The sequence below is a fragment of the Scyliorhinus canicula genome, chromosome 22 (assembly GCF_902713615.1).
Source record: "Scyliorhinus canicula chromosome 22, sScyCan1.1, whole genome shotgun sequence".
NCBI classification, from domain to species: Eukaryota; Metazoa; Chordata; class Chondrichthyes; order Carcharhiniformes; family Scyliorhinidae; genus Scyliorhinus; species Scyliorhinus canicula.
The window spans coordinates 10,569,110-10,589,482 of NC_052167.1; the positions used below are offsets into that span (position 1 = coordinate 10,569,110).

At 51.0% G+C, this 20,373-nt stretch overlaps 1 protein-coding gene across 12 annotated transcripts in view; it reads right to left on the minus strand.

Moving 5' to 3' along the window:
* zmiz1a (zinc finger, MIZ-type containing 1a) overlaps positions 1–20,373 on the minus strand; it is a 431,940-nt gene that overhangs the window by 47,071 nt on the left and 364,496 nt on the right. For 11 of the 12 annotated variants that reach the window (XM_038782665.1, XM_038782666.1, XM_038782664.1 and 8 more), the window contains one exon: positions 1,834–1,987. In XM_038782665.1, coding sequence (XP_038638593.1) covers positions 1,834–1,987 — 154 coding nt within the window. Of the gene's footprint in view, positions 1–1,833; positions 1,990–20,373 lie in introns of all 12 variants that reach the window. The other variant, XM_038782672.1, reaches the window with a different exon arrangement.

Sequence of the window (20,373 nt, forward strand, 5' to 3'; positions counted from 1 at the left end):
CAGATTTATTGGCGAGAAGAAATCACAACATTAGAAACTAGCGGCCAGCTCCAACGCACAGGACAATAAAGCTGAACTTATTGGCCAGATGATTATACATTGCGGGGACGTAGTTAATTACCGTGGCAATAAAATGCTCCATTAATCAACATCACTGGTGCGCACCCACACATACACATCACTGGATAGTGAGGGGAAGAGGGCAATGGTCCGAGTTCCACTTCCCCAAGTCTAAAAGGCATCAAGGTTATCGAAACACCTCCATTATTGTGACCCTTGTTACAATCGCCTAACTGTTCAAACACAACAGGTGGAGGCTCCTCGGAACGTGGTGTGTTTTATTTCTTTGACTCTGCGTTTCACAGCTCATAGGGGACACAAGTGTAGCGAGACAAGAACCAAAGGTTGGCGGGTCCGTTATTTCATGCAGCATGGCAGCTGAATACAAAGACAATTCTGAAAGACTTAAGAAACCCAAAGATGCGTTCTCCTGAAACTATTCCGCAGTAATAATGGGAGGAATCATTCAGAATTGCCTCCATACATCAGGAGGTTTACGACTCAATAGGCTTTGCCAGTTCCATGAATTAAAAAAATTAGCGGACTCACCCAGCTGAATAACAGTGACAATTCCATTTGACCATCTTCTCAAATTAATGCTGCTTTATAAATAAACACCTCAAAAAGCTGATCTTAGCAATGCTTTTGTGAATGGATTTTATGCCTCATACATTGATAGTAGGACAAACCTATTATGTCTGCGCGCAGCATTTCATCAGGTTAACTGTCACGCTCCGCACTGCCCCAAAGCTGGACCTACATTTTCATCAGCAATCAGCCCCTGAACACTGCCCCCCCCCCCCCCCCCCCCGCCCTCCCCCACAATAACACAGGCATCATTCTTCCTTCTCACCTGCATTCAACCTACTCCGACATCAAGAGCAGCAAATGAAGCAAGTTACCACTGCTGGCATCCAAGGTTTGACCACAGCAATCAGGAGATCACAAACAGTCCCAGGGACAAGCAGATCACCAATGATGCCACAGATTAGCAGATCCCGAATGGTCCCATGGATCAGCAGATCCCGATTGGTCCCACGGATCAGCAGATCCCGAAGGGTCCCATGGATCAGCAGATCCCGAATGGTTCCACGGATCAGCAGATCCCGAATGGTCCCACGGATCAGCATATCCCGAAGGGTCCCACGGATCAGCAGATCCCGAAGGGTCCCATGGATCAGCAGATCCCAAAGGGTCCCATGGATCAGCAGATCCCAAATGGTCCCACGGATCAGCAGAGCCTGAATGGTCCTATGGATCAGCAGATCCCGAAGGGTCCCATGGATCAGCAGATCCCGAAGGGTCCCATGGATCAGCAGATCCCGAATGGTTCCACGGATCAGCAGATCCCGAATGGTTCCACGGATCAGCAGATCCCGAATGGTCCCACGGATCAGCAGATCCCGAAGGGTCCCACGGATCAGCAGATCCCGAAGGGTCCCATGGATCAGCAGATCCTGAATGGTCCCATGGATCTGCAGATCCTGAAGGGTCCCATGGATCAGCAGATCTCGAAGGGTCCCATGGATCAGCAGATCACCAACAGTCCCTGGGATCAGATCACAAGCAGTCCATGCAATCCTCGCAAATACAATGCATTATCCCTTAAAACTCTGTTGTGGAATATTATTAAAGAGCAGCTCAGTGCTGCATCTTGCTGTTTGTAACTTTACACAAGTTTTATTAACAATTTATGCAATTGCCCTCAGTTTTACGCTGAGCTCTGCAGACAGGTGGAAGGGTGATTGTGAAAAATCTGATCTAGTGACTGACCTGTGGGGTCCTGGAGGGAGTGTTGGTTTCATGGAGTTCATAGAGTTCATCGGTGGCTGCATGGGCAGTTTACCAGGGGTATCGTTCTGACGGCTCTTTTGGTGACGAAGTAACAGGAGTCGCCCTAAATCCTCGCACCACGATGACAGGAGAGCTGTGCAGAGAGAAAAGATCCATTATAAGAACCTTATCCTTCCAAAAAGACAAGTTTAAAAAGTCCACGTTAAGTCTTTAAAGTTGTGAAGATCGGCTAGGATTATATTTGATGGTTGTAATGGGACAGCTAATGCTCAGTCACACACAGCCACCCAGCGACAGACACACAGTCACCCAGCGACAGACACACAGTCACCCAGCGACAGACACACAGTCACCCAGCGACAGACACAGTCACCCAGCGACAGACACACAGTCACCCAGCGACAGACACACAGTCACCCAGCGACAGACACACAGTCACCCAGCGACAGACACACAGTCACCCAGCGACAGACACACAGTCACCCAGCGACAGACACACAGTCACCCAGCGACAGACACACCGTCACCCAGCGACAGACACACAGTCACCCAGCGACAGACACACAGTCACCCAGCGACAGACACACAGTCACCCAGCGACAGACACACAATCACCCAGCGACAGACACACAGTCACCCAGCGACAGACACACAGCCACCCAGCGACAGACACACAGTCACCCAGCGACAGACACACAGTCACCCAGCGACAGACACACAGTCACCCAGCGACAGACACACAGTCACCCAGCGACAGACACACAGCCACCCAGCGACAGACACACAGTCACCCAGCGACAGACACACAGTCACCCAGCGATAGACACACAGTCACCCAGCGACAGACACACAGTCACCCAGCGACAGACACACAGTCACCCAGCGACAGACACACAGTCACCCAGCGACAGACACACAGTCACCCAGCGACAGACACACACACACAGTCACCCAGCGACAGACACAGTCACCCAGCGACAGACACACAGTCACCCAGCGACAGACACACAGTCACCCAGCGACAGACACACAGTCACCCAGCGACAGACACACAGTCACCCAGCGACAGACACACAGTCACCCAGCGACAGACACACAGCCACCCAGCGACAGACAGTCACCCAGCGACAGACACACAGCCACCCAGCGACAGACACACAGTCACCCAGCGACAGACACACAGCCACCCAGCGACAGACACACAGTCACCCAGCGACAGACACACAGTCACCCAGCGACAGACACACAGTCACACAGCGACAGACACACAGTCACCCAGCGACAGACACACAGTCACCCAGCGACAGACACACAGTCACCCAGCGACAGACACACAGCGACAGACACACAGCCACCCAGCGACAGACACACAGTCACCCAGCGACAGACACACAGTCACCCAGCGACAGACACACACACAGTCACCCAGCGACAGACACAGTCACCCAGCGACAGACACACAGTCACCCAGCGACAGACACACAGCGACAGACACACAGCCACCCAGCGACAGACACACAGTCACCCAGCGACAGACACACAGTCACCCAGCGACAGACACACACACAGTCACCCAGCGACAGACACAGTCACCCATCGACAGACACACAGTCACCCAGCGACAGACACACAGTCACCCAGCGACAGACACACAGTCACCCAGCGACAGACACACAGTCACCCAGCGACAGACACACAGTCACCCAGCGACAGACACAGTCACCCAGCGACAGACACACAGTCACCCAGCGACAGACACACAGCGACAGACACACAGTCACCCAGCGACAGACACACAGTCACCCAGCGACAGACACACAGTCACCCAGCGACAGACACACAGCCACCCAGCGACAGACACACAGTCACCCAGCGACAGACACACAGTCACCCAGCGACAGACACACAGTCACCCAGCGACAGACACACAGTCACCCAGCGACAGACACACAGCCACCCAGCGACAGACACACAGCGACAGACACACAGCCACCCAGCGACAGACACACAGTCACCCAGCGACAGACACACAGTCACCCAGCGACAGACACACAGCGACAGACACACAGTCACCCAGCGACAGACACAGTCACCCAGCGACAGACACACAGCGACAGACACACAGCGACAGACACACAGCCACCCAGCGACAGACACACAGTCACCCAGCGACAGACACACAGTCACCCAGCGACAGACACACAGCGACAGACACACAGTCACCCAGCGACAGACACACAGTCACCCAGCGACAGACACACAGTCACCCAGCGACAGACACACAGTCACCCAGCGACAGACACACAGTCACCCAGCGACAGACACACAGTCACCCAGCGACAGACACACAGTCACCCAGCGACAGACACACAGCCACCCAGCGACAGACACACAGTCACCCAGCGACAGACACACAGCCACCCAGCGACAGACACACAGTCACCCAGCGACAGACACACCGTCACCCAGCGACAGACACACAGTCACCCAGCGACAGACACACAGTCACCCAGCGACAGACACACAGTCACCCAGCGACAGACACACAGTCACCCAGCGACAGACACACAGCCACCCAGCGACAGACACACAGCCACCCAGCGACAGACACACAGCGACAGACACACAGCCACCCAGCGACAGACACACAGCCACCCAGCGACAGACACACAGTCACCCAGCGACAGACACACAGTCACCCAGCGACAGACACACAGTCACACAGCGACAGACACACAGCGACAGACACACAGCCACCCAGCGACAGACACACAGTCACCCAGCGACAGACACACAGTCACCCAGCGACAGACACACAGCGACAGACACACAGCCACCCAGCGACAGACACACAGTCACCCAGCGACAGACACACAGTCACACAGCGACAGACACACAGCGACAGACACACAGCCACCCAGCGACAGACACACAGTCACCCAGCGACAGACACACAGCGACAGACACACAGTCACCAGCGACAGACACACAGTCACACAGCGACAGACACACAGTCACACAGCGACAGACACACAGTCACACAGCGACAGACACCCAGCGACAGACACACAGTCACCCAGCGACAGACACACAGTCACCCAGCGACAGACACACAGTCACCCAGCGAGACACACAGTCACCCAGCGACAGGCACACAGTCACCCAGCGACACACAGTCACCCAGCGACAGACACACAGTCACCCAGCGACAGACACACGGTCACCCAGCGACAGACACACAGTCACCCAGCGACAGACACACAGTCACCCAGCGACAGACACACAGTCACCCAGCGACAGACACACAGTCACCCAGCGACAGACACACAGACACCCAGCGACAGACACACAGTCACCCAGCGACAGACACACAGTCACCCAGCGACAGACACACAGTCACCCAGCGACAGACACACAGCGACAGACACACAGCCACCCAGCGACAGACACACAGTCACCCAGCGACAGACACACAGCGACAGACACACAGTCACCCAGCGACAGACACACAGTCACCAGCGACAGACACACAGTCACCCAGCGACAGACACAGTCACCCAGCGACAGACACACAGTCACACAGCGACAGACACACAGCCACCCAGCGACAGACACACAGTCACCCAGCGACAGACACACAGTCACACAGCGACAGACACACAGTCACCCAGCGACAGACACACCGTCACCCAGCGACAGACACACAGCCACCCAGCGACAGACACACAGTCACCCAGCGACAGACACACAGTCACCCAGCGACAGACACACAGTCACCCAGCGACAGACACACAGTCACCCAGCGACAGACACACAGTCACCCAGCGACAGACACACAGTCACCCAGCGACAGACACACAGTCACCCAGCGACAGACACACAGTCACCCAGCGACAGACACACAGTCACCCAGCGACACACAGCCACCCAGCGACAGACACAGTCACCCAGCGACAGACACACAGTCACCCAGCGACAGACACACAGCGACAGACACACAGTCACCAGCGACAGACACACAGTCACACAGCGACAGACACACAGTCACCCAGCGACAGACACACAGTCACCCAGCGACAGACACACAGTCACCCAGCGACAGACACACAGTCACCCAGCGACAGACACACAGCGACAGACACACAGTCACCCAGCGACAGACACACAGTCACCCAGCGACAGACACACAGTCACCCAGCGACAGACACACAGCCACCCAGCGACAGACACACAGTCACCCAGCGACAGACACACAGTCACCCAGCGACAGACACACAGTCACCCAGCGACAGACACACAGTCACCCAGCGACAGACACACAGCCACCCAGCGACAGACACACAGCGACAGACACACAGCCACCCAGCGACAGACACACAGTCACCCAGCGACAGACACACAGTCACCCAGCGACAGACACACAGCGACAGACACACAGTCACCCAGCGACAGACACAGTCACCCAGCGACAGACACACAGCGACAGACACACAGCGACAGACACACAGCCACCCAGCGACAGACACACAGTCACCCAGCGACAGACACACAGTCACCCAGCGACAGACACACAGCGACAGACACACAGTCACCCAGCGACAGACACACAGTCACCCAGCGACAGACACACAGTCACCCAGCGACAGACACACAGTCACCCAGCGACAGACACACAGTCACCCAGCGACAGACACACAGTCACCCAGCGACAGACACACAGTCACCCAGCGACAGACACACAGCCACCCAGCGACAGACACACAGTCACCCAGCGACAGACACACAGCCACCCAGCGACAGACACACAGTCACCCAGCGACAGACACACCGTCACCCAGCGACAGACACACAGTCACCCAGCGACAGACACACAGTCACCCAGCGACAGACACACAGTCACCCAGCGACAGACACACAGCCACCCAGCGACAGACACACAGCCACCCAGCGACAGACACACAGCGACAGACACACAGCCACCCAGCGACAGACACACAGCCACCCAGCGACAGACACACAGCGACAGACACACAGCCACCCAGCGACAGACACACAGTCACCCAGCGACAGACACACAGCGACAGACACACAGCCACCCAGCGACAGACACACAGCCACCCAGCGACAGACACACAGTCACCCAGCGACAGACACACAGTCACACAGCGACAGACACACAGCGACAGACACACAGCCACCCAGCGACAGACACACAGTCACCCAGCGACAGACACACAGTCACCCAGCGACAGACACACAGCGACAGACACACAGCCACCCAGCGACAGACACACAGTCACCCAGCGACAGACACACAGTCACACAGCGACAGACACACAGCGACAGACACACAGCCACCCAGCGACAGACACACAGTCACCCAGCGACAGACACACAGCGACAGACACACAGTCACCAGCGACAGACACACAGTCACACAGCGACAGACACACAGTCACACAGCGACAGACACACAGTCACACAGCGACAGACACCCAGCGACAGACACACAGTCACCCAGCGACAGACACACAGTCACCCAGCGACAGACACACAGTCACCCAGCGACAGACACACAGTCACCCAGCGACAGGCACACAGTCACCCAACGACACACAGTCACCCAGCGACAGACACACAGTCACCCAGCGACAGACACACAGTCACCCAGCGACAGACACACAGTCACCCAGCGACAGACACACAGTCACCCAGCGACAGACACACAGTCACCCAGCGACAGACACACAGTCACCCAGCGACAGACACACAGACACCCAGCGACAGACACACAGTCACCCAGCGACAGACACACAGTCACCCAGCGACAGACACACAGTCACCCAGCGACAGACACACAGCGACAGACACACAGCCACCCAGCGACAGACACACAGTCACCCAGCGACAGACACACAGCGACAGACACACAGTCACCCAGCGACAGACACACAGTCACCAGCGACAGACACACAGTCACCCAGCGACAGACACAGTCACCCAGCGACAGACACACAGTCACACAGCGACAGACACACAGCCACCCAGCGACAGACACACAGTCACCCAGCGACAGACACACAGTCACACAGCGACAGACACACAGTCACCCAGCGACAGACACACCGTCACCCAGCGACAGACACACAGCCACCCAGCGACAGACACACAGTCACCCAGCGACAGACACACAGTCACCCAGCGACAGACACACAGTCACCCAGCGACAGACACACAGTCACCCAGCGACAGACACACAGTCACCCAGCGACAGACACACAGTCACCCAGCGACAGACACACAGTCACCCAGCGACAGACACACAGTCACCCAGCGACAGACACACAGTCACCCAGCGACACACAGCCACCCAGCGACAGACACAGTCACCCAGCGACAGACACACAGTCACCCAGCGACAGACACACAGCGACAGACACACAGTCACCAGCGACAGACACACAGTCACACAGCGACAGACACACAGTCACCCAGCGACAGACACACAGCCACCCAGCGACAGACACACAGTCACCCAGCGACAGACACACAGTCACACAGCGACAGACACACAGTCACCCAGTGACAGACACACAGTCACCCAGCGACAGACACACAGTCACACAGCGACAGACACACAGTCACCCAGCGACAGACACACAGTCACACAGCGACAGACACACAGTCACCCAGCGACAGACACACAGCGACAGACACACAGTCACCCAGCGACAGACACACAGTCACCCAGCGACAGACACACAGCCACCCAGCGACAGACACACAGTCACCAGCGACAGACACACAGTCACACAGCGACAGACACACAGCCATCCAGCGACAGACACACAGTCACCCAGCGACAGACACACAGTCACCCAGCGACAGACACACAGCCATCCAGCGACAGACACACAGTCACCCAGTGACAGACACACAGTCACCCAGCGACAGACACAGAGTCACGCAGTCGCACACACACAGTCACCCAGCGACAGATACACAGTCACCCAGTGACACACACACACTGAGTCACCCAGCGACAGACACACAGTCACCCAGTGACACACACACACTGAGTCACCCAGCGACACAGTGATAGTCACCCAGCGACACACACAGTGACACAGTCACCCAGCGACACAGTGATAGTCACCCAGCGACACACACAGTGACACAGTCACCCAGCGACACACACAGTGACACAGTCACCCAGCGACACAGTGATAGTCACCCAGCGACACACACAGTGACACAGTCACCCAGTGACACACACACACACACACACAGGGACACACAGTCACCCAGCGACACACACACAGTGACACACGCAGTTACCCAGTGAGACACACAGTGACACACACACAGTGACAGTCACCTACTGACACACAGCGACATAGCCACAAACATGCTTACACAGAGACAAACAAACAAATGACACCCACGAGACTCTCCTGCTTAAATCAAAGTTCATCATTTGTGAAGCAGACGAAATGGAGGCTTCTTCATTGGGAGAGTTTGCTCCTGTATCGACAATCAGACACCACACAACATCTACTATCTTTGTCGAGCTCAGCCATCCTTATCCAACTGTCATTTTACATTTAATTGTTTTTTGAAAAATGTCTGTGGAATAATGGTGCTAATTTATACTCATTTGAGGCGCACTTCCAATAATCCTGCTAAGCCTGTCAAAAATTTCTGACATAAAGCTGAAGGATTTATTGATGGCTCGAGTGGCTTTGCTCGGTACTTTTATGGCTCTTAATTTATTCCAACACATTCAACACAAGTGCCTAATAAGAAGCATCAGGGACACAAAACATTCAACTAAAGTACTCATGTGTTGAGAGGAAGCTCAGGTAGAGAATCACTTGTTTGCAATAACATGGGCTCCCTCCTCAGATATATTTGTTTCACTGGAATTTGCCGGGATGTGCTCAGTATTGAAAAATCTCCGCAGCACCTTCATTACCACTATCCTTCAATACTAATGAATATGGTGCTATATTGTTCTATTACTCATTAATAAATAACTAACAGTAATGAGCAGTGCTCATGCGCTGCAGACAAGAGCGGAGTAACAATATATTAAATCTAGCTGCCACATGGAGAAATGCTAGAAACACGCTCAACGTTACCACAGCATTTTTAAAAATATAAATTTAGAGTACCCAATTATTTTTTTCCCCAATTATGGGGCAATTTAGCGTGGCCAATCCACCTAACCAGCACATCTTTGGGTTGGTGGGTCCAAACCCACGCAGACACGGGGAGAATGTGCAAACTCCACACGGACAGTGGCCCAAAGCTGGGATTGAACCTGGGACCTCGGCGCCGCAGTCCAGTGCTAACCACTGAGCCACGTCGCCCTAATGCCACAGCAATTTGCATCTAAAGTCTAACTATTTCAGAAGGGTAGAGGGATCATTTACTAGGGGGCATAGGTTTAAGGAGCGAGGGGCAGGGTTTAGAGGAGATGTACGAGGCAAGTTTTTTACACAGAGGGTAGTGGGTGCCTGGAACTCGCTGCCGGAGGAGGGGGTGGAAGCAGGGACGATAGTGGCGTTTAAGGGGCATCTTGACAAATACATGAATAGGATGGGAATAGAGGGATACGGACCCCGGAAGTGTAGGAGATTTTAGTTTAGACAGGCAGCATGGTCGGCACAGGCTTGGAGGGCCGAAGGGCCTGTTCCTGTGCTGTACTTTCCTTTGGTCTTTGGAACACATTAACATATGGGATAGCATTTCAGACTGCACAGTGAAATGGTCAATGCTCCTTTCTGCTGGATGAGAGAGGGGCTCAAGGCCATCCACCACTTCGGAAGAAACATCACTGGGTTCTCTAGGGGGGCACGGTAGCACAGTGGCTAGCACTGTTGATTCACAGCTCCAGGGTCCCGGGTTCGATTCCTGACTTGGGTGCGGAGTCTGCACGTTCTCCCTATGTCTGCGTGGGTTTCCTCCGGGTGCTCCGGTTTCCTCCCGCAAGACGCGCTTGTTATGTGAATTGGACATTCTGAATTCTCCCTCTGTGCATCCGAACAGGCGCCGGAATGTGGCGACTCGGGGCTTTCACAGTAACTTCATTGCACCGATAACGTAAGCCTACTTGTGACAATAAAGATTATTATTATTGGGCAGCTCAAGATGCGAGTGACGGCAGTGCTGATTAGGTTGGCATGACTGGGTGGTCCTCACGGGTCCCTGCGCCAGGGAGAGGCAGAGTTTCCACCGGGGGGGGCTGCGGGCAAACGCACAGAGGTGGGATCAGCCCCCGCTACCATGGCCTTGCAAAACAATTTCTTGCCCACCCCCAACATCCGGGTTCGCAAGAAGGTGTGGTAAAGATTATTCTGAGGGTGGCGTCAGGGCTGAGAGGTTGTGAAACATCAGGAAAGCATTGTTTCTCTGGAGAGGGTGCGGCCAAAGGGTCTTAAAAAATAAGCAGGTGCTTGATTGGGGAGACACAAAGAAATGGGGGGATGGCAGCATGGTGGCTCAGTGGGTTAGCACTGCAGTCTCACGGCGCTGAGGTCCCAGGTTCGATCCCGGCTCTGGGTCACTGTCCGTGTGGAGTTTGCACATTCTCCCCATGTCTGCGTGGGTTTCGTCCCCACAACCCAAAGATGTGCAGGCTAGGTGGATTGGCCATGCTAAATTGCCCCTTAATTGGAAAAAATTAATTGGGTACTCTAAATTTTAAAAAAAAAAGAAATGGGGGGGCAGGGGTTCCCAAAACTAGAGACCCAAGGCAGCCACTAATAAATCTAAGAATGCATTCAGGAGAAGCCTCTTTACAGAGGGAGTGGGTAGAATGTGGACCACAAGAACTAACATGCATTTAAGAGCTGGTCCCGTACCAGCCTCCCCGGACAGGCGCCGGAATGTGGCGACTAGGGGCTTTTCACAGTAACTTCATTGAAGCCTACTCGTGACAATAACCAATTTTCATTTCATTTCATTTCACAAGGAGAAAGGACTAGGAGTGTACTTGATGGGTTTAGATGAGTTACGGTGGCTCACGTGGCTTCTAAGCACTAGCATGGGCAGATTGGGCCGAATGGCTGGTTTCTGTGCTGTAAATTCCATATAATTTATGCATTTAACTCAATGCTCTTGGATCTTCTTTAGTAAGGGAGGATGACAGCTTGGTTCTCAGGTCCCGAGCAATAGTTCCCCAACACAATTGCACTGTCTTTGGGGCAGAAAATGGAGGTGTCGGGGGGAATGAGAAGGAGATTCTTCAGGTTTCCTATTTGAAAGGTTGTCCATATTATTAATTCTTTGTAGCAAAACCAGGGCTGATTTTGAAACATTTTGTTCAAACTGTCCAGATTTTGAAGCAATACTGAATCTTCCCAGTATCCTCCTACGGGAAGTCAAGTATTGGCTGATACGGTGCATAGCCACAAGGTGGCAGTCCGAGCAAACCTTTAAGCCATCCCAGCTTCACCGCCAGGGGAGAAATTCACCAATAAAGCATTTGATCACATCAGATGGATCACTACGAACGTGTCGACTAGAAGCAGCCCTTGTCTTTTTTTTTTTACCCACCAGATACTATCACTGCACTGCAGATGCCATCGCTGTTGAGCGCAGCCGCTTTGCATCAAGCACAGCGCTGAGTGTGCTACTGAGAGGAACAAAGTGCACATTGAGACAACAGGCAGCCATGTCAAAACATACACGCTGCAGCCTCAACAGCTCAGAGGCCCCCCCAGACACTCTCTGTACAATATAAACCGGCCATTTTGAGAGAGAAATGAGCACGAGCATTGTTTGCGCACACACACACACACACAAACACATGATGGTGTCTGCTTGGAGTTGCTCAACTCTGAAGGACCCCAAGCTCAGCAACAGGGCAGCACTGCAAACCCCCCTCCCCCCACCCCCACCGGACATTTCTCTCTTTTGTTTCGAAAGCAAAAAGCCTCTCGTTTTCAGATTCTGTACACCGTGCACAATATTTACATTGGGCTGGAACAGACTGTCGTCAAACGGAGAATCAGAATCGGAGTCGCGAAATTAAACACTCCCTGAAAGGACAATTTAACCCCCCCCCCCCTCATCCCACACCCTCTAATGGCGCACACAATCGGTGAAACTAGCTCAGACATGCATTGCGCTCTTAAACTGAAATGGCAATAAATTATTCATCGTCACTTGCAATTTGCTCTCTCGCCGGGGCTGCCAGGAGCAAGCTGAATTGACATTCGCTGAGAAACAGTGTGTGTGTGTGTGTGTGTGTGCAAACTGGCTCTGTCCTAAACAGGCAGACTGCTAAAACAAAATGGCTCACTTGCTACTTAAAAGGCTAAACTTCATTCCATGTCACAGTAATGTACACATTTTTATAATGCATGCATTTTTAAAAGATATACATATATTTTGTAGTAAGCGGTCAATCTTCTAATGAAGTTGGGATACTGGATAAACCGATGACTGGGGATTTTAACCATACAAAACATACAAATTAGGAGGAGTAGGCCACTTAGCCCCTCAGCCTGTTCCGTCATTCAATAAGATTGTGGCTGATCTGGCTGTAACTTCACCCGCACATTCGTACCCACCCCCGATAACCTATAAACCCCCCCCCCCCTCGTTTATTAAGAATCTAACTTGCTCTGCTTTAAAAATATTCAAAGATTCTGCTTCCACTGCCTTTTGAGGAAGAGAGTTCCAGAGACTCACGACCCTCAGAGAAAATAATTGGTCCTCATCTCTGCCTTCAATGAACGTCCCTTATTTTTAAACCCTAATTGTAGATTTGCCCACAAATGGAAACATCTTCTCCACATCCACCCTGCCGCTCAGGATCACAAAGGTTTCGATCAAGTCGCCTCTTGCCCTAAGCTCCAGTGGTCACGAACCTAGGCTGGAATTCTCCACCCCCGGCGAAAGTGCCCATGGGATTTCCGGCATCACGGGGCAGCTTTAATGAAAATTCCCGTTGCTAACTAGCATTGCTAATTATTGCTGTACCTGTATTCTAGCCTAACCCGATTTACAAGCCAGTGTAATCAGGGGTAGGAGTAACGAAAGCATTATAACCGGGCGTTAAAAAAATCCAACTTCCTTCTTTCTGCTTCTCACTGTCTTCTATTTAACTCTTGCTGCAAAATCTTGGGGCCCCAACTCTGGGACTTCTGTTGACTGTACAAATGTCCATTTTCCCCCCGTATTCTTTCATGAGATATAGACATTACCATTTCAGAGGGCTGTTAAGAACCCACCACATTGCTGTGGGTCTGGAGTCGCATGTGGGCCTGACCAGGTAACGACAGCAGATTTCCTTCCCTGAAGGACATTAGGAACCAGGAACAATCAATGACAGTTTCATGGTTAGCATTGCAGATTTCAATCCCAGATCTGTTGTTAAATTCAGCTTCTGGATTGCTAGTCCACTATGCCATCGTCTCCCTGCCTGCGATTGGTCCGGCTAATTATCCGACATTCAGTCTGGATGAGCAGAAGTTTTCTCCAACTGAACAATGGGAAGAGCGAGGCCATTGTTTCTCTTTGTCCCCGTCACATACTCAGTTCCCTAGCCGGTGACTCCAACCTTACTGGCAACTGTGTGAGGCTAAACCAGCCTTTTACAGCCTTGTTCTGGTATTTGTACCTGAGATGGGCTTCGGAGTACATATCCATGCCAACACTTAGACCACCCATTTACACCTCTCTGACACTGTCCATCTCCATCTGTCTCAGCTCATCTGCTGCTCCATCCCTAAGTCATGCCTTTGCTACCTCAAGACTCGACTATTCTGATGTTCTTACCTCTTATCTCTGCTGCTCACGTCCTAACTTGCAGCAGGTCCTGACCACCCATCATTGCTGAGGTTTTCAGTCTACAAAGAGTTTTGTTCGGGTTGAGGTTATAAAAAGCAGTGAAAAAATGGCACGTGCCCTCGCTCGACAAAGCAGCCATTGCTGCCACTGGTCTGCGATCCCTTGGGCAATGACAGGACAGATAGGAACTACCCTTTCTTTTAGTTAGGGAATTCAGAACTATGGACACGAGTTTGTAATGGAGCTAAGTGAATGCAAAATGAATTCATAAATAATGTCTTCAGTGTTTTCAAGGGGAGATGGAGATGGTGGTGTATTGGTAATGTTGCTGGACTAGTAATCCAGAGGCTCGGGCTAATTCTCTGAGGATGTAGGTTCAATTTCCACCACAGCAGCTGGTGGGAATTGAATTCATTAATAAATCCGGAATTAAAAGCTAGTCTCAGTAATGATGACTGTCGATTGTTGTGAAGACCCATCTGGTTCACTAACGTCCTTTAAGACGGGAAATCTGTTGACCGCACCTGGCCTGACTTACATGCGACTCTCAGCAATGGGGCGGGCTCTTTTTTTTTTACAGAATAAATTTAGACTACCCAATTCATTTTTTTTTCCCAATTAAGGGGGCAATTTAGCGTGGCCAATCCACCTACCCTGCACATCTTTGGGTTGTGGGGGCGAAGCAGATGCAAACACGGGGAGAATGTGCAAACTCCACACGGACAGTGACCCAGGGCCGGGATTGAACCTGGGACCTCGGCGCCGTGAGGCAGCAGGGCTAACCCACTGCGCCACCGTGCTGCTCTCGGTTAGGCTCTGAACTGCCCTCTGAAATGATCTAGCTAAGCCACTCAGTTCAGGAGCAATTTGGGATGGGTAACAAACGCCAATGCCACGCACATCCCATAAAATAATTTTTGAAAATCAAAGGCTTGCGAGAATGTAGAACACACATCGCCAAAAGGCTGACGACGCAAAATTAATTGAAGTGTTTAAGAGGGAGAAGGACACTTCTTTCATGACATATCTTTATTCTACAGCACCACGCCACACAGCAGATGGGGGCAGTCTGGTATACCTTCCCCCAAAAGGCCATGGATACTGAGGATCAACTGAAGCTGGTAAGATGCAGATCTCGATTTTTTTTTTGTTTGTTCAGTAAGGGTGTTCAGAGATGTGAAGCTAAAGGAAGGGGAAAGGTCTCAATGTTTGGATCATCTATGATCTAATTAAATGGCTCGAGGTTTCTGAAGGCCTCCACCTGTTCCTTTGTATTAGGGAGAAAGGGATTCAGAAAAGGGACAGGAAATAGGGATTATAAAGATAGAACTGCCATGACTAACAAATTAGTAGAGGCTCAATAATCTGAAAGACCTACATCCTATAACTGAAGGTGACTTAGTCAAATTGAAAGTAAGGGTAGAAAAATGAATTTGAATGTGGTATTCGGGTCGTACTGTAGATAGTAAGATTGGTAATATTGAAAATAATATTGGGAAACACGAATATGTTGAAGACTGTAATCAATAGTGTCAAGGTTCAGGCACAAATATTGCCTTATTGGGTGAGACCGGAAGGGTAATAATACTTGCGGCACTGCACTCCTTGTTATGAGATGAGGGAGGGCGGCCCAGTGGCACAATGGTTAGCACTGTTGCCTCACGGCGCCGAAGTCCCGGGTTTGATCCCGGCCCCGGGTCACTGTCGGTGTGGAATTTGCATTGTCCCCATGTCTGTGGGGGTCTCACCCCCACAACCCAAAAAAGATGAAGGTGAGGGGCTGTTTAGCACACTGGGCTAAATCACTGGCTTTGAAAGCAGACCAAGCAGGCCAGCAGCACGGTTCGATTCCCGTAACAGCCTCCCCGAACAGGCGCCAGAATGTGGCAACTAGGGGTTTTTCACAGTAACTTCATTTGAAGCCTACTCGTGACAATAAGCGATTTTCATTTCATTTCATTTTCAATTGGCCACACTAAATTTCCCCCTTAATTGGAAAAAAATAACTGGCTACTCTAAATTTTTTTAAAAATAAATCAGGAGATGAGGGCGGAGGAGGCATGGGGAAGAGAACTGGTGAGACAGAAAATAGGTGAAAACACATGGGCTTCCGCCAAGCTTGTGAGAGGCATGGATCTTGATAGATATGCAATGAACATAACTGGTTCCTAGTCAACATTTTCCGTCTCTCTCGGAAGCAGTTTTGTATCTTCTCAGTTTATTCTCTCTAGATCTTTGTCTCCCTCAAAGCACATTCGCCATGGTTCAGTGAGTAGTCACCAAGTGTGCAATCGTACAGAGAAACCTTGGGTTTCCGCTTGGTACCCTAACCACATCCAGGCTCCTCACCATCTTAAGGCATGGCAGGGGGGGGACATTACAGATACAAACCCACATTCTGCCCCACCTGGCACAGCAGGAAGCTTCAGTACCACTGTCACCTGTAGCAAAATCACCGTCAGATAAGACAATGTTTTACACAGTGGAAGAAACTAGTGCAAATTGCCAAATCTGCAAGAAATGAACCAAATCAATGCGAGTAACATCAATCATTGAGAATGGACATGCTCCATAAAGGATGACCGGGCAGATTCTCGAAATGTTTCACCCTGCAGTACTCACAAGATGCTGCTGCGATTGAAGGTTCTGAAACACACTCCAGACATTGCTACTAAATATTTACTCTCAAGTACAGCAGATGCAGCATTATCGCTCTGGGACAAGCCAGCACGTGGGAGCACTTCCGAACAACTTCAAGATGCATCAGTGTCTGTGCTACATCTGCGCATCAACAAACTGCTCTGTACACTGTGCTGCCGTCTGGATCATCCCCAAAATTATGTACGAACCGAGAGAAAATACTTCCTTTTTCTGATAAAGCACCAAGCAGTTCCAAGTACTGCATTGCATACTTCCATTTCCACAGTAAAAAAAATTTAAGCTTTACATTAAATTCAGACATTAATTGTGAAAATGTATGAATTCCAAATGAAAATTTACTTCTGGGGATGTACACTTTGGAACCCTGGATGATTAAGCCGAATTTATTGAGCCACTTGAGCTTTGTGAGTCTCTCTATCGGTTGACTTTCATGAATTCCAATTGTATGTCCTTTCCTCCATCATCATTTTGACATTCACATCTGAAGGGTGTCTGTCTCCTTCTTAAAACAACTCACTTGATTCTGTATCTGATCTTTGAAGGTGTGTACCGAATTCACACAGCCATGTCGCATGGAAGCTCGGTCTCCCCATTGCTGCCCAATCCTAGGAACAGAATCCCAAATATCCCCAAAATTACCGCCTCTTCCCTCACCCTGTTAAATAAACAGGGCAATGCATCAGAGAGATGGCCGATAATGTCAACGGAGAGAAAAAAATAAACTTGCAGTTGCATGGCATCTTTTACCACCTCAGAGAATCCCCACACACTTCCCATCTCAGCCGCGCCTTTTGGAAAGGGCGGCGGCAAGAGTGCAGGGCAGCACCGGGTACTGGAGGCTTCCAAGCCATCTTGTGAGCTGACAACTTGCAAGTGCCGGTCTTGTCCCGACAAAGAACCGATTTACAGAAACCGCAGCAGGTACAAGCCACACCCAAGGCATCAGCACTATGATTAGGTTTAGCTTCGCACATCTACACAGGGGAACCGCGCTCAGGAGTTACCAACTCTACATTCTTCACGGAATAATCTAGATCCCCAGAGGCCACCTTGCTTCACTCTTTCTGCTACATGTCGTAGACATTACAACAACTACGCTCCCAAGGTACTTGACGGACTGTGAAATGCAAGGGCCATGCTGAGGCGGTGGAAGGTGCCGTTTAAAAGCGATCTCTCTTTCTTTACTGGTTACCTTCGCTCTCTCTCTCTGCTCAATCCCCTGGAGATATTTTCCCTTACAATGGTGCCACTGGAAGAGAAAAACATTATATTCGACTATGGATTTTAAAAAGTGCTGACTGCAGTGTGCCTGGCTGGAGAGAATGGAAAATCACAGGCTGGGTAGCTTGTTACAAAGAAAAAATCATCTGTGGAATGTGGGCTTTATTGCCCAGAGAGGGCAATCAACCACATTGATGTGGAACTGCATTCCCATTAAGGTCAGACAAGGGCAAGGACACCAAGTGAAACAAAGTGCTTTTTTCTGACAATCCAACAGCCTTCAGGTCATCTTTTCCTCAATCATGTTCCTGGCCCATACTGCTTGTGGCGGCAAGGTGGAAATTTGATCCATTTTCTTTCCTCCATTCTTTCCACGGAGCAATGCTACTTCTACTGATCATCTCTCGATTCGTCAGGTGGGTGTGGAGTTGTTGTAGGTCATCATTTGCTGACCAGGGGCTACTTCCAGAAGCTTCTTCTTCCGACAGAGCTTTCCCACGGCAGTCAGAGGACGCAATTCTTCAAATTCCCATTTTTTGGAATACTCGTCTGTCCAGCGTCGGGTTCTAAGGGAGGGCGAGGTGGGCCTCTAATTCGTGCGGAGGAATTGACAGAGCTTGTGTCTCATTTTCCTCCTGAATTTGAGAAATGCTCCCATTGAGAAATCAACTAAAAGTGAAATAATACCTGGAAGCGCAGCTACAATCCTTCGCTATTGAAGACCCTCGCTGCTACAGCAACTGCTGGCTTTCACAAAAGGGAACCCCCCGCCCTGAGCAATGAGCTCCAGCAAAATACACGGGAGCTTGATTTCCCGATGAACTTGTGACTTCTTGTACAGAACCTAAACATGGGCTCCACTGCCTGGGTTAAGCCAATCTCTGCTCCCTGCCTCACAATATTGTTCCAGCCTTCTGTTTGTGACCTACTGAACTCAGTAACCATCACCTTTGAACAGGAATCTGCGTCCAAAACCTAGCTTCTACATCCAGTATCCCTCGCCTCTCATCTTATTTTCCTCAGATCTATCAACGGCATCTTGGGGCTGTGTTTATTTGACAGGGACTTGCAACCAGCTCCCATTCTTACCACGTCTATCAGGCCACCGGCTTTATGAGGCCCAACATAGTGTGTTTCGGACACTAGCCATCCGAGCACCAGCTATGTGCAGTGTGATAAGCGGTTGCCCATTGACTGATTTCACATCATACTGCAAAGCGCCGAGAGAATCAGACCTTACTTTAGGATCACCACCAACAGTGCAAGATCTGCCAACTAGGCACTAACCTGACTCCAAGGCGATATTAAGGCTGCTAAAGGCATTTGGCTGGCTCATATGGTTGGAGTGTTATGTCCGATCTTTGACCCCTCATGATAACAGGCCCCAAACCCCTGAAAATATGCAGTGACAATTCTATTACTGGGACATGGGAATTTGTTCTAGCAATGTAAACATGGAAAGCAGCAACGTGAAGACTGGATTACGAGCCAGGGCGAGCACAGTCTGTGGCGTCCCGGAAGCCACAAACCCAATTACTACAGTTAATATCAACTAACAACATCTTAATCTCGCCAGGATTTCCATGGATGAGCAACCCTAATTCACAAGTGGACTTCTTCTCCTTTCCCATAAACCATCAGAACCCTCGGAAGACGATTAGGCGCATTGGCAACGTCACCGGACTAGTAATCCAAAAATCCATCTAACGCTCTGGGGCACATGGTTCGAATCCCACCATGGCAGCTGGCTGAACTTGAATTTAATCAGTTAAATCTGGAAAATAAAGCTCGACTCAGTAATGGTGACCACAGTGACTACCAAGATTACTTAAGAAG